General features: G+C 51.1%; 1 protein-coding gene across 8 annotated transcripts in view; it reads right to left on the reverse strand.

Annotated features, from left to right (window-relative positions):
* sfi1 (SFI1 centrin binding protein) overlaps positions 1 to 14335 on the reverse strand; it is a 293546-nt gene that overhangs the window by 138480 nt on the left and 140731 nt on the right. For all 8 annotated transcript variants that reach the window (XR_005460253.1, XR_005460252.1, XM_038793413.1 and 5 more), the window contains 4 exons: positions 13178 to 13273; positions 5418 to 5494; positions 3310 to 3412; positions 1083 to 1179 (listed from right to left, as the gene is read on the reverse strand). Coding sequence is in view for 6 of the 8 variants with exons in the window: in XM_038793413.1 (XP_038649341.1) it covers positions 1083 to 1179; positions 3310 to 3412; positions 5418 to 5494; positions 13178 to 13273 (373 nt within the window). In the remaining 2 variants the exon portion in view is untranslated. The remainder of the gene's footprint in view (positions 1 to 1082; positions 1180 to 3309; positions 3413 to 5417; positions 5495 to 13177; positions 13274 to 14335) is intronic.

A 14335-nucleotide genomic window follows, 5' to 3' on the forward strand; every position in this document is an offset into this window, starting at 1 on the left:
TCGGCCCATCACGGGCCGGAGAATTGCCACGGGGGGCACGCCGATCGGCACGAGGGGCACGCCAACTGGCGGGGCGTGATTCTCCCTCCCGCCGATTCCCGGGTGGCAGAGAATTCCGGCCACGGCGAGGGCAGGATTTACGCCGGCCCCGGGCGATTCCCTGACCCTGCAGGGGGTCTGAGAATTCCGCCCCTGGTTTGCAGTGCAGAACAAGGCCAGCAGTGCTGGTTCAATTCCCGTACCAGCTTACCAGAACAGGCTTTTCACAGAAACTTCATACTTGTGACAATAAAAGATTATTATTCTTATTAGAATTGAAGACTCATAGGTCTTTACTATCTATGTTGGAACATTTGGCTATGTCCGATCAACTGGTACCTCCCAAGTCCGTTGCATAGTGGTATTGTCAATGGACTAGTAAACCAGAGACCGAGAGTTGCTCTGAGGATGCAGGGATCGAATCCCACCACTGCAGATGGCGACATTTGAATTCAATAATAAAATTTGGAACTATAAGTCTAATGATGACCATGAAACAATTGCAGATTGTCGTAAAAACCCATCTAGTTCACAAATGTCTTTTAGGGAAGGAAATCTGCCATCCTTACCTGGTCTGGCCTACATGTGACTCCAGACCCACCGCAATGTGGTTGACTCTCAATTGCTCCCTCAAGGGCCATTAGGGATGGGCAATAAATGCTGGCATAGCCTGCGAAGCCCACATCCCATGAACAAATTTTAAAAAAGACTCTCCTGAAGTCAGTGACTCGTACATCTCCTTCCTCTCTCAGTGCTCCGAGATAAATTGCACTTATTTCTTTCAAGCTTCACTGAATGCCTTTGATGAAGGAATGTTTGACCATCACATTTCTCCACAAGAACCACTCAAATGTGCAGCACAGATCTGTTAATATAGTATAAAGATGTTCTGCAGGGATCCCCTCACCGATTTTCACTGAAGACAAGTGAAACAGGTATAAAGTTTATTGTTTGGTCACATCGTCATGCCAAAATGTAAAGAAGTAGGGTGGGTAACTGCATTGAACATTTTATCGACACAGGAATTGTATTTTACCACTTACGAAAGCCAAAACGTTGTCTTGCTTCTCTCACAAGTTCCTCCTCCCGTTGTTGTTGATACACTTGAAGTGAAATCGCATATCTCCAGTACTCAAGAACCTTTATAAAAGATAAAGTCACAGAGCCATCAACAAGTTCAACTGCAGCAAACCAGTCCTGCCTTGGCAACCCCCAGAGTCAGCAAGTTTAATATAATAAAATAAAGTGATATATGTACTGGGAAGATAGTAGTAAAGTGATATTGTCACTAAAAAGGCCCAGGCTAATATTCTGGGGAGAAGGGCTCAAATCCCACGCCAGCAGCTGGTGGAATTCAAATTTCATTAACAAAATCTAGAATTGAAAGCTAGTCTCAGTAATGCTGACATTCAAACAATCATTGACAGTTGTGAAAGGCCCATCTGGTTCCTCTTTTCCACCCAGTTTTCCATCTTGACTTCCCTTACCACTGTCTCCACCTCCCCCGCCCCCCCCCCCCCCCCCCCAAAAACTAGGCCCATCTGTTCCCTGTTCCAGGTTGTCGTTCGACACACTGCTTAACATTGTTCTACAATGAACACATTCTGATCTCCTAATGTGCCACTATCAGCGCCCTTCTTAGCCATCATCACCATTTAAATTCCCTTTGTTCACAACATCTCTGTCAATCTCTCCCCAGACTCCACCTATTGCTAGCCCTCTATCCAGCCAGACTACAATTAGGCATTGGAAAAAATAATGGTGACCTTGCCAGCGATGCCCACATCCCGTGAAATAATTTTTTAAAAAGTAACCAAATTACAATTTTGCTCAAGAGTGTAATTTAACTCAATGGTATTTCACAGAATGACAGGAAAACCTCACTGTGAGTTTGGTCAAGTCATCCTGTATAGAGGGCCAAGCACTCTCTGGGGAAGGATAAACTATTACTAATCATGCCTACATCGCTCCCTCTCTTACAGGCACCAATTATTGATGGGATAGGTATCTAATGGTGCTGTCAATCCTCACCCAAGTGACTATTCAGATACAAGTCCAGATTGTGAGAGGTAGCAGGCAATTGGATCTTTGGGCATCACCGAGCATTCCAGTCATTGGATAAAGCAGCTGATTGCTATCCTCTGTGGTCCCCTTAAATCCCTTCAGGTGTTCAGGCAAATGTGGCACCCAACCACATCCCCAACTGAGATCAGTAAATAAGCATGAAAGAAATAATCAAACTTGAGGCCATTCCTGGCATCAATTAATTTGTCACTGAGCAATGAGGCGACCTTACTTGCGGAGGAGAAGTTCGAGTTGAAGAAAATGATAAGCAGGAGTAGATTATTTTGTAAAATTCCCATCTTTCACACAAGGCGTGATTTTACTAAATGGGAACAAAGTCCCAGAGCAAGCGAGTTTAGCCAGGTGTTTCCCAGCGGCGAGAAACACAACACTAGAAAACGCAGCTCTCGTTTGAAAAGGGTCTCAGCGGGGAACGCGTCGCCGAGGCCACACATAGCCCCGTTTTGTGCACTGAGGAGCTCCCCTCGCCAGAACCCCTCCGTGTAGCAAGAGATCAGAACACCAGTTTTAAAAGATGCCCATTTAGGGCAGCACTGTGGCACAGTGGTTAGCACTGATGCTTCACAGCGCGAGGACCCAGGTTCGATTACAACCTCGGGTAACTGTCTGTGTGGATTGAGCACATTCTCCTGTATCTGCATGGGTTTCATCCCACAGTCCAAAGATAGAATTTACAGTGCAAAAGGAGGCCTTTTGGCCCATCAAGTCTGCACTGGACCTTGGAATGAGCACGCCACCTAAGCCCATACTTCCACCCTACACCCACACCTCCACCCTATCCCCATAACCCCACCTAACCTTTTTTTGGACACTAATGGGCAATTTAGCATGGCCAATCCACCTAACCTGCACATCTTTGGACTGTGGGAGGAAACCGGAGCACCCGGAGGAAACCCATGTAGACACTGGGAGAATGAGCAGACTCTGCACAGATAGTGACCCAAGCCGGGAATCGAACCTGGGACCCTGGTGCTCTGAAGCAACTGCGCTGACCACTGTGCTACCGTGTTGCCCATGTGCAGGTTCGGTGGATTGACCATGCTAAATTGCCCTTTGGGTGGTGTTGCAGGAATAGGGTGGGGGATTGGGTCCAAGTAGTGTGGTCTTTCGAAGGGTCAGTACAGACTCGATGGGCTGAATGGCCTCCTTCTGCACTATAGGGATTCTGATGAAACTGAGCCATACCTTAGATAAAAGGACACAGTGATAATGATGATCTGCTCTAGCAGTCTTCCTAGCTTCATCAGCCAGTAGGTGTGCATTGGCTTTCCAGATGCAGAAAGAAAATCTAGATGAGAAAGAAAATAAATGTTTAAAAACAGAAAATAACCCACGCACCACGTGCTGGTCCAAGCAGAAGATAAAATCTCACGGGATGACCTATTGTTGCTAAAGGCTTAAGTAAATAATAATACTGACACACCAAAGTAACCAAGGAGGCAGCTCAGAAATTAAAGGACAAAATATGTGAGTGGGAAGAACGGAATTTTAGCCAGAAGTGAAATACTGCACCTTTTTGAATGGCAATGAAAAACAACCATATCGTGTGAATGTTTTGTTATAGCTATTAACTAATGTTGAAGTAGCCTAAACATCGGCATGTCCAATCAATGGCAGCACATTGGTTAGCACTGCTGCCTCACAGCTCCAGGGACCCGGGTTCAACTCCGGCCACGGGTCACTGTCTGTGTGGAGTTTGCACTTTCTCCCCATGTCTGCATGGGTTTTCTCCAGGTGCTCTGGTTTCCTCCCACAATCCAAAGATGTGCAGGTTAGGTGGATTGACCATGCTAAATTGGCCCTTAGTGTCCAAAAGGTTAGGTCAGATTACTGGGATTTTGAGGATAGAATGGAGGCGTGGGCTTAGGTAGGCTGCTCGTTCAAGGGCCGGTGCAGACTCGATGGGCTGAATGGCCTTCTTCTGCACTGTAAATTCAAAGATTCTACGAATGCACAGCTTCATACAATGGAAAGTTAGCGAAAGAGGTCTGTCATGAAACTGCTTGTGCTCTGATCGAATTTAAACATGAGGATTGGTGATGAAAAGAAAAGAAGTCAGCAGATCCTACAAAGGGCTGAATAAAACGCCAGTCAAGGACATCAAGTGGAGGAGGCGACCTGGAACGGAGAGTTACTCCATCTACAAAATGATGAAGCAGTTTCACCCAGAAACTAGCATCTCCTTTCTTTAAGGCCATGAAAATCATGAACTCGCTTGTCAGCGACATCTTCAAGCGAATCACGGGCAAGGCATCCCCTCTGGCCCATTACAACAAGCGGGCATACCATCAGCTCCTGGTGGGTCCAGACCGCTATGCCCAGGGAACTGGCCAAGCCCGCCATGTCAGAAGGGACAACGGTGGTGACCGAGTACACCAGCTCCAAATAAAGCCACATGACGTACTGAAAAACTCATACCAACAATTTGGAGCACCGGGTCGCTGTGACACTGGATTAGGCAGCACTAGGCACAGTACAGGACTGAGCAATGAGGCTAGTTTGTAGCCTTGAAGATCCCGGTAAGGTGGAAAGATCTGAGAAAGGTAAGTTTTCAGCTGTAAGATTAGATGGCTGTGAGGTAAACTGAAAGAGGGAATGTAAGAACATAAGAACCAGCAGCAGGAGTAGTCCATCTGCCCCCTCGAGCCTGCACCGCCATTCAATAAGATCAAGGCTGATGTAAGATTACATACAATCTGGAAATTCTGAAAATTACTTTCAATTGTGAGAATAGGGTGAGGTTCTTGTTCATAAGAGTGATCAGTACATCAAATGGACTTCCAGTGAGAAGTAAAACCCTGGAATCATTTAAAAAAACAATTGGATATTATACGGGAAACCTAGGGTCATTGCAGGAGGATGAGTTGTGACGGATTGGATAGCCCAAAATAAACATCTTTGCAGGCTGCCTGTTGGTTAGAAAAATAATCCTCTGTTCTGCAGTAAAAGAGGTCACAGAAGCAGAATTTCATTTTGCAGGCTTCAATCATGGATATTAAAATAGGAGCTATAGATAGAATGAGAAGTTATGTAATTTCACCAGTGATGTGCAGGTTAGGTGGACTGGCCATGCTAAAATTGCCCCTTAGTGTCCCATGGTTAGGTGGGTTACGGGGATAGGGTGGAGGAGTGGGCCTAGGTCGGGTGTTCTTTCAGAGGGTCGGTGTAAACTCGATGGGCCGAATGGCCTCCTCCTGCACTGTACGGATTCTATGATTTGCAATCCACGCAGCACCTTTGACACGTTATTTGTCGCATATATCAGGAGTGCAGAAATAGTTTTGCAACATTACCTCAACAATTCTCTTCTCTTTTGCTTCTCCTTCACATCCACCTTATGCAGAATCTGCTGTGTGTTCCAATGGTAAACCTGGAAAACAGGCAGGGGTTATGTAGTGCAGCTGTCAGGATCACACTAACCTTTAATATTAGAGTTACCAAACAAGTTTCTTGAACATTGAACAGGCATTGAAAAATCTGGGAGACTGGTTCCAATGTCAACAGAGGACATCAACTAGTCGTATTAAGGTTGTGTTCTGAGGTAGGTCGATTGGCCAGCCTCGGATGTGTATTATCTGAAACACCTAGCTGTAACAACTTTCAAACTTAGGTGTGCTGTGGCCAGCAAGAAATAATCCAACAACTAACCCCACAGATAAAAATGCTCCATTTCCTCCTCATGCTGCAGGGGCACTTGAACACAATTTTGTTAATTATCCCTTACATCATGCTGTAACTCGCATGGATGTTGTGCCATTGTATAATTTATTCAAAATCACCAGTTACATCTGGCCTGAGGTTTAGTGCACAAATCACATGCACCCTCCGGCACAGGCGTTGGAATCCAACCTGATCTTTTTGCCTTTCAAGCGCACTCAGCTCAATTGTGGAAGCTCTATTATTGACCCAGCTGAGAATAGCTCCTTCTAGGATGTAAGGCATAGTTTAATAAAGGCGCTGTCAAATTCTGTGCTACAGAAAAACATAATTTCAAACAAAAGGACATGGAAAAAATTTTTTTTAACATAATAAAAGTGCTGTCCATATTTCAGATAGCAACAGGAGACTTACACGGAGGGGAGGTAGTGATTGCAGTATGTATTTAATGCATAGATCCAGATTCTGCCACACTCACAAGCATTAATCCTAAATTTCCTTGGGTGAATAAATACAAATGCAATAGGCCGCCAAAGTTCACATATAATATTCTAAATCCTGGCCAGGGTACTTGAGATTGCATGTGTTCAAATCCAGCTCAAACTGGTGGGAAGAGGGGCATCTCTATTTCTATCAGCGTGTATACATGGGTTTTAGTAAGGCATTTGATAAGGTTCCCCATGGTCGGCTCATGAAGAAAGTAAGGAGGTGTGGGATAGAGGGAAATTTGGCCAATTGGATAAGTAACTGGCTATCACATAGAAGACAGAGGGTAGTGGTGGATGGAAAATTTTCAGACTGGAGACCAGTTACCAGCAGTGTACCACAGGGATCAGTGCTGGGTCCTCTGCTATTTGTGATTTTTATCAATGACTTGGAGGAGGGGGCTGAAGGGTGGGTCAGTAAATTTGCTGATGACACTAAGATTGGTGGAGTAGTGGGTGAGGTGGAGGGCAGTTGTAGACTGCAAAGAGACATTGATAGGATGCAGAGCTGGGCTGAAAAATGGCAGATGGAGTTTAACCCCGATTAGTGCGAGGTGATTCATTTTGGTAGAAAAAATTTGAATGCGGATTACAGGGTCAACGGCAGGGTTCTGAGGAATGTGGAGGAACAGAGAGATCTTGTGGTTCATGTCCACAGATCTCTGAAGGTTGCCACTCAAGTAGATAGAGCCGTGAAGAAGGCTTATAGAGTGTTAGCGTTTATTAACAGGGGGCTTGAGTTTAAGAGCCGCAGGGTTATGCTGCAACTATACATGACCCTGGTGAGGCCACATTTGGAGTATTGTGTGCAGTTCTGGTCACCTCATTGTAGGAAGGATGTGGAAGCATTGGAGACGGTGCAAAGGAGATTTACCAGGATGCTGCCTGGTTTGCAGGATAGGTCTTATGAGGAAAGTTGAGGGAGCTAGATCTTTTCTCTTTGGAACGGAGGAGGATGAGAGGCGACTTAATAGAGGTTTATTAGATGATGAGGGGGATAGATAGAGTGGACGTTCAGAGACTATTTCCTCGTGTGGATGTAGCTGTTACAAGGGGGCATAACTATAAGATTCAGGGTGGGAGATATAGGAGGGATATCCGAGGTAGGTTCTTTACTCAGAGAGTGGTTAGGGTGTGGAATGGACTGCCTGCTGTGATAGTGGAGTCGGACACTTTAGGAACTTTCAAGCTGGGGGTATGCCTAACTGGATAGGCACATGGAGCACACCAGATATGACAGGAGTGGGATAGCTTGATCTTGGTTTCGGACAATGCTCGGCACAACATCGAGGGCCGAAGGGCCTGTTCTGTGCTGTACTGCTCTATGTTCTATGTACAGAATAGAATGTACCTGACTTCCGGTAGCGGCAATGAACAGCTGAGCCGCACGTTCGGAGGCTCCCGGAGAAAACGGACTTTGGGGCTTTTTTAAAGGCCCCCAACGGAGCTTGTGAGGTGAATCCCGGTGTGGGAAGAGGCCAGGAGTCGCCCTAGAGGTCCCATGGTGGAGACCAGGAGCGGGGCAGGGAGAGAGTCGACGGAAAAAACACCCAGAAAAAAAATCGGGACCCGAAAAACAAAATGGCGGCCGGCGAAAGTTTTGAAGAGTTGAAGAAGTGGGTCGAGACGACGCTGCTGCGCTGCTTCCAGGAGATGAAAGTGGAACTGCTGGAGTCCATCAAGGTAACCAACAAGGAACTGATGGAGACCCAGACAGCCCAGGGGGCTGCGATCCGGGAGCTGCAGCAGCAGGCCGCCGAGAGGGACGACGAGGTCGCAGCCGTGGTGGGGAAGGTGGAGGTGCACCATAAAAAATGGCAGGAGCGGTTCGAGGAGTTGGACAACCGGTCGAGGAGGAAGAATTTACGGATCCTGGGCCTCACGGAGGGGCTGGAGGGGTCGGACCTAGCGGCCTATGTGGTGACGATGCTGAACACGTTGATGGGGGCTGGGTCCTTCCAGGGGTCCCTGGAGTTGGAGGAGGCCCACAGAATTCTGGCTAGGAGGCCCAAGCCGAACGAGCCGCCGCGGGCGGTGTTGGTGAGGTTCCACCGGTTCGTGGATCGTGAGTGTGTGCTCCGGTGGGCCAAGAGGGAGCGGAGCAGCAAATGGGAGAACACGGAGTTGCGGATCTTCTAGGACTGGAGTGCGGAGGTGGCGAGGCGGAGGGCCGGGTTTAACCGGACGAAGGCGGTGCTCCACAGTCGGAAGGTGAAATTTGGAATGCTGCAGCCGGCGCATCTGTGGGTCACCTATAAGAATCGGCACCACTATTTTGAGTCCCCGGAGGAGGCGTGGGCCTTCGTGCAAGCCGAGAAACTGGACACAAACTGAGGGTCCCCCGGAGGGGGATGCTGTAGAATACTGTATTTATTTATACTGTATGAGTATTTGCGGGGTTTAGGGCATGAGGTGGGGTGGCCGTAGGGTGGGTGGGGTGAGGCCGTACGGGTGCTTTCTTTAAGGGTTTTCTAGCAGGAGCTGGGTGGACGGGTTTGGACTGAGGGGTAAACGGGGTGTTTGGGGAGCTGGTGGGGGGGACTGACAATGGGAGTGGCCCTGGAGGAGGTGGGGCCCAGCAGGGCGAAAGCGCGGGCTTTCTGCGGGGTCCCGTGCTGGGTGAGGGAGGGGGCGGGGGCTTCTTCTCCCGCGCAGGAGCGGGGGAGGGTGGACTGGTTGATGGGCACTTTGGAGGAGGGGCAGTCCCACGTTGGGAGGAGCCGAAAGTAGGGCCGGAGCCGCCGGGGTCAGCAGAAGATAGCTGGCTCACGGGAGTGCTGTAGAGGGGGGGGGCGCGGCTAGGAGGGGTCCTAGCCTGGGGGGGGGGGGGGGGGGGGGGGGTTTCCCGGGTTGCTGCTGAAATGGTCAGGAAGGAGCTGGAGGACGCAGGGGGTGCTGGAGGGGGGGATGTGCCGCCGTGGGAAACTGGCAGAGCGTGGGACGCTGGCCAGGGGTGGGAAAGAGAGGGGGTATGGCTAACCAGCAGGGGAAGGGGGCAGGGAGCCCTCGGATCTGGCTGATAACCTGGAATGTGAGGGGGCTGAATGGGCCGGTCAAGAGGGCCCGAGTATTTGCGCACCTGAAGGGACTGAAGGCGGATGTGGCCATGCTCCAGGAGACACACCTGAGAGTGGTGGACCAGGTCTGGCTGAGAAAGGAGTGGGTGGGCCAGGTATTCCACTCAGGGCTGGACGAGAAGAGGAAGGGGGTGGCGATTCTGGTGGGGAAGAAGGTGTCGTTTGAGGCGTTGAAGGTGGTGGCTGACAGTGGCGGGAGGTACGTGATGGTGAGTGGCAAGCTGCAGGGGGAGCGGGTAGTGTTGGTGAATGTTTATGCCCCAAATTGGGACGACGCGGGGTTCATGCGGCGTATGCTGGGCCACATTCCGGACCTGGAGGTGGGGGGCCTGATCATGGGGGGAGACTTTAACGCTGTGCTGGATACCCCACTGGATCGATCCAAGTCCCGGACGGGTAGGAGGTCGGCGGCAGCTAAGGTGCTGAGGGGATTTATGGACCAGATGGGGGGGGGGGGGTGGACCCTTGGAGGCTGGCGAGGCCAAGGGCCAGGGAATACTCGTTTTTCTCCCGTGTACATCAGGCCTACTCGAGGATTGACTTTTTTGTCCTGAGCAGGGGGCTGGTGTCGAGGGTGGAGGAAGTGGAATACTCCGCCATTGCCATTTCGGATCATGCCCCGCACTGGATGGACCTCGGGCTGGGGGAAGAGAGGGACCAACGTCCGCTCTGGCGCATGGAGGTGGGGCTGCTGGCAGAGGAGGAGGTTGCCGGGAGGGTCCGGGGGTGTATTGAGAGATATCTCGAGGCCAATGATAACGGGGAGGTTCGGGTGGGGACGGTCTGGGAGGCATTGAAGGAGGTGATGAGGGGGGAATTGATCTCCATCCGAACCCATAGGGAGAGGGGGGAGCAGAGGGAAAGGGAAAGACTGATAGGGGAGATGGTGCAGGTGGATAGGAGGTATGCGGAGGCCCCAGGAGGGATTGCTGGGGGAGAGGCGTAGCCTTCAGGCCAGATTTGACCTACTGACGACTAGAAAGGCGGAAGCCCAGTGGAGGAAAGCACAGGGGGCGGTGTATGAACACGGGGAGAAGACGAGCAGGATGCTGGCGCACCAGCTCTGGAAGCGAGACACGGCCAGGGAGATTGGGGGAGTGAGGGATAGTGCCGGGAAGGTGGTGCGGAGGGGGGTAGAGGTCAATGGGGTCTTCAGGGACTTCTATGGGGAACTGTACCGGTCTGAGCCCCCGGTGGAGGAGGGTGGAATGGGGCGCTTCTTGGACAGGTTGCGTTTCCCGAGGGTGGAAGAGGAGCGGGTGGAGGGACTAGGGGCACCGATCGAGTTGGAGGAGGTTGTCAAAGGGATAGGGAGCATGCAGTCGGGGAAGGCACCGGGGCCGGACGGGTTTCCGGCGGAATTCTATAAAAAGTATTTGGACCCGTTGGGCCCCCTGTTGGTCCGGACCTTTAACAAGGCATGGGAGGGGGGGGGCCTTGCCACCAACTATGTCGCGGGCGCTGATTTCCTTGATCCTGAAGCGGGACAAGGACCCTCTGCAGTGTGGATCATATAGGCCGATTTTGTTGCTGAACGCCGACGCTAAGCTGCTGGCAAAGATCCTGGCCACTAGAATAGAGGATTGTGTGCCGGGGGTCATACATGAGGACCAGACGGGGTTTGTGAAGGGAAGACAGTTGAATACTAACATACGAAGGCTCCTCAATGTCATTATGATGCCGGCGGTGGAAGGGGAGGCGGAGATAGTGGTGGCGTTGGACTGCAGAGAAGGCCTTCGATAGGGTGGAGTGGGAGTACTTGTGGGAGGTGTTGGAGAGGTTCGGGTTTGGGGTGGGGTTTATTCGGTGGGTGAGGCTGCATTACGAGGCCCCGATGGCAAGTGTAGCCACGAATAGGAGGAGGTCGGAGTACTTTCGGCTGCATCGGGGGACGAGACAGGGGTGCCCCCTGTCCCCCTTGCTCTTCGCGTTGGCAACTGAGCCCCTGCCATGGCATTAAGGGAGTCAGGGAACTGGAGGGGCATGGTGCGGGGGGGGGAGAGAGGAGGAGGAGCATCGAGTGTCACTGTACGCGGACGACCTGCTGCTATATGTGGTGGACCCGGTGGGGGGGATGCCGGAGGTGATGAGGATTCTTGGGGAATTCGGGGGTTTCTCAGGGTATAAGCTGAACCTGGGCAAGAGCGAGGTGTTTGTGATGCATCCGGGGGATCAAGAGGAGGGGATTGGTAGGCTCCCACTGAAGCAGGCAGGGAAGAGCTTCAGGTACCTAGGGGTCCAGGTGGCTGGGAGTTGGGGGGCCCTGCACAAGCTCAACCTCACAAGGTTGGTGGAGCAGATGGAGGAGGAGTTTAAGAGGTGGGATATGTTACCGCTGTCACTGGCGGGGAGGGTGCAGTCCGTCAAGATGACGGTGCTCCCGAGGTTTTGTTCTTGTTCCAGTGCCTCCCCATCTTTATCCCAAAGGCCTTTTTCAGGAGGGTCAACAGCAGTATTACGGGATTTGTGTGGGCGCATGGGACTCCAAGGGTTCGAAGAGTGTTCCTGGAACGAGGCAGGGATGGGGGGGGGCTGGCGTTGCCCAACCTCTGTGGGTACTATTGGGCTGTGAACGCAGCGATGGTGCGTAAGTGGGTAATGAACGAGGAAGGGGCAGCATGGAAGAGGATGGAGGCGGCGTCATGTGTGGGCACAAGCCTGGAGGCGCTGGTAACGGCGCCGTTGCCGCTCCCTCCAACGAGGTATACCACGAGCCCGGTGGTGGCGGCTACCCTCAAAATTTGGGGGCAGTGGAGACGGCACAGAGGAGAAATGGGGGGCTCGATGGAGGCCCCGATACGGGGGAACCATCGGTTCATCCCAGGGAGCATTGATGGCGGATTCCGGGGCTGGCACAGGGCAGGGGATAGGAGGTTGAGGGACCTGTTTGTGGAGGGGAGGTTCGTGAGCTTGGGGGAGTTAGAGGGGAAGTTTGGGCTCCCCCTGGGGAGCATGTTTAGGTACATCCAGGTGAGGGCGTTTGCCAGGCAGCAGGTGGAGGGGTTCCCCTTGCTGCCCCCACGGGGGGTGCGGGACAGGGTGCTCTCGGGGGTGTGGGTTGGAGGAGGGAGGATTTCGGACATATACCAGGTAATGCAGGAGGTAGACGAGGCCTCGGTGGAGGAACTGAAGGGTAAATGGGAAGAGGAGCTGGGTGAGGAGATTGAGATGGGGACATGGGCGGATGCCCTGGAGAGAGTGAATTCCTCCTCCTCCTGAGCGAGGCTTAGACTCATACAGTTCAAGGTGCTGCATAGGGCCCACATGACGGGGACAAGGATGAGTAGGTTCTTCGGGGGCGAGGATGCGAGGCCCCCAAGCGTGGAGGCCTGGATCTCGGATATGGCGGGGTTCATTAATTGGAGAGGGTGAAATTTGCCCTGAGGGGATCAGTACAAGGGTTTTTCAGGCGGTGGCAGCTGTTTCTGGACTTCCTGGCGGAACGGTAGGGAAATAGGCCGACAGCAGCAGCAGCCCGGGGGGGCGGGAGGATTGGGGGGAGGGAGAACTGTGCACATGGGTTTGTGGAGGGTGCTATCTCCCTCTTGTTTGTTTTTTTTTTCTTCCTTTTCTTTTTCTTTCTTTGTTGTTGTTTTTTCTTTTTGTTTGAAGTTGCTATTGAAGCTGGGGGTGTATTGTTCATGGGGTGTTACTGCGGTTGTATGTTAATAGAGCTAAGATGTTTATATTTTGTATTCTATTTTGCAAAAATTTCAATAAAAATTATTTTTTTAAAAAAGAATAGAATGTACCTTTATTCAGCATATGGTATAAAAGTGCTACATCTGACAAAATAGGTAATCATCGGTTCACGCTACACTGTCTGTCACTCACCTTCCATCCATGCAAGGCTTTGGACAGTACTACTTGCTGATAATGCACATCGGCAGACTTGAGCTTCTTCCACTTCTCACGCTTTTTCTGCACGTACTGCAAAGTTAAAAAATACAATTTACACACTGGTGTTAAATTCATGAACTCCACCACTAAACATTTCTGCTGGAGAATGAGCACTTAAAGCCTTCCTCTCACAGCTAGATTTTAAATTCATCAATAATTTAATCTCATCTCTTTATTCCTTATTTCAGAGATGGGGCAGTGGGGGGAGTCAGGGATGGGGATGATGCAGGCAGCGGGGGCACTTCTAGGGAGAGGTATCTTGTCAGTCACTAACAATGTATGCCTGACTGGTCCAATGGGAAAACAGATTTGCACCACGAGGATGTAGATGGCAGAAGCAACCAGCCACGAGGGCCTGAGCTCCATGAGGCAAATGCTGGAATAGCTGGTCTGTGGATATTCTGTTGGTGGACCCCATTCCAACCAGTTGAATCGCAGTGCCATTCCTTCTACCCGAGAGGAGCATCTGGCTGTGGAGAAGGTGCTACTGCTGCTGTTGCTCCATCTACAGCTGGTGTATGTGAAGTTGCCCCCCACCTCTCCCCCCGCCGTAAAGCGGCATAGGTTGCGCCAGTGCCGCTCTTAAAACTGACATTGGGGAAGTGCAGCTGAGGGGAAGTGAAGTACTGCACCGGTAAATGCCTTCCAGGCAGTGTGCACTCATCTGCCAAGCAGTGGTAAGACTCTCTGAGGGGAGGAATACTTTGACCAGTCGTCACTCATCTGGCTAGGTCTGCAGCTCTTCAGTGCAACCAATCAAAGTATTGAGGGCTTGTCAGTTTCACAGAGCCAGTCTCTCTAGCTGTGCTCTTACTTGCTCCTAGCTACCAGCTTGGACAGATAGCACAAGACTGTTCTGCTTTTGGCAAAGAGGGATGACAACAGGAAAATTCCTTTTCACTGTCTCTTTAATGAGTTTATTTGCCTTCCCGCCTCAGGGGTTCCCAACTTTTCCAACAATAGTCCACGGGATGGAGGCGGGAACACGCATATTTTCCAAATTTCCAGCTGCACCCCCTCACCCCACCGCTAATTCCACCCCCAACATACTGGGAAATTTCCACCAATGTCGGCACAGCAGACAGCAATCAG

The sequence above is a fragment of the Scyliorhinus canicula genome, chromosome 1 (assembly GCF_902713615.1).
Source record: "Scyliorhinus canicula chromosome 1, sScyCan1.1, whole genome shotgun sequence".
Classification (NCBI taxonomy): Eukaryota; Metazoa; Chordata; class Chondrichthyes; order Carcharhiniformes; family Scyliorhinidae; genus Scyliorhinus; species Scyliorhinus canicula.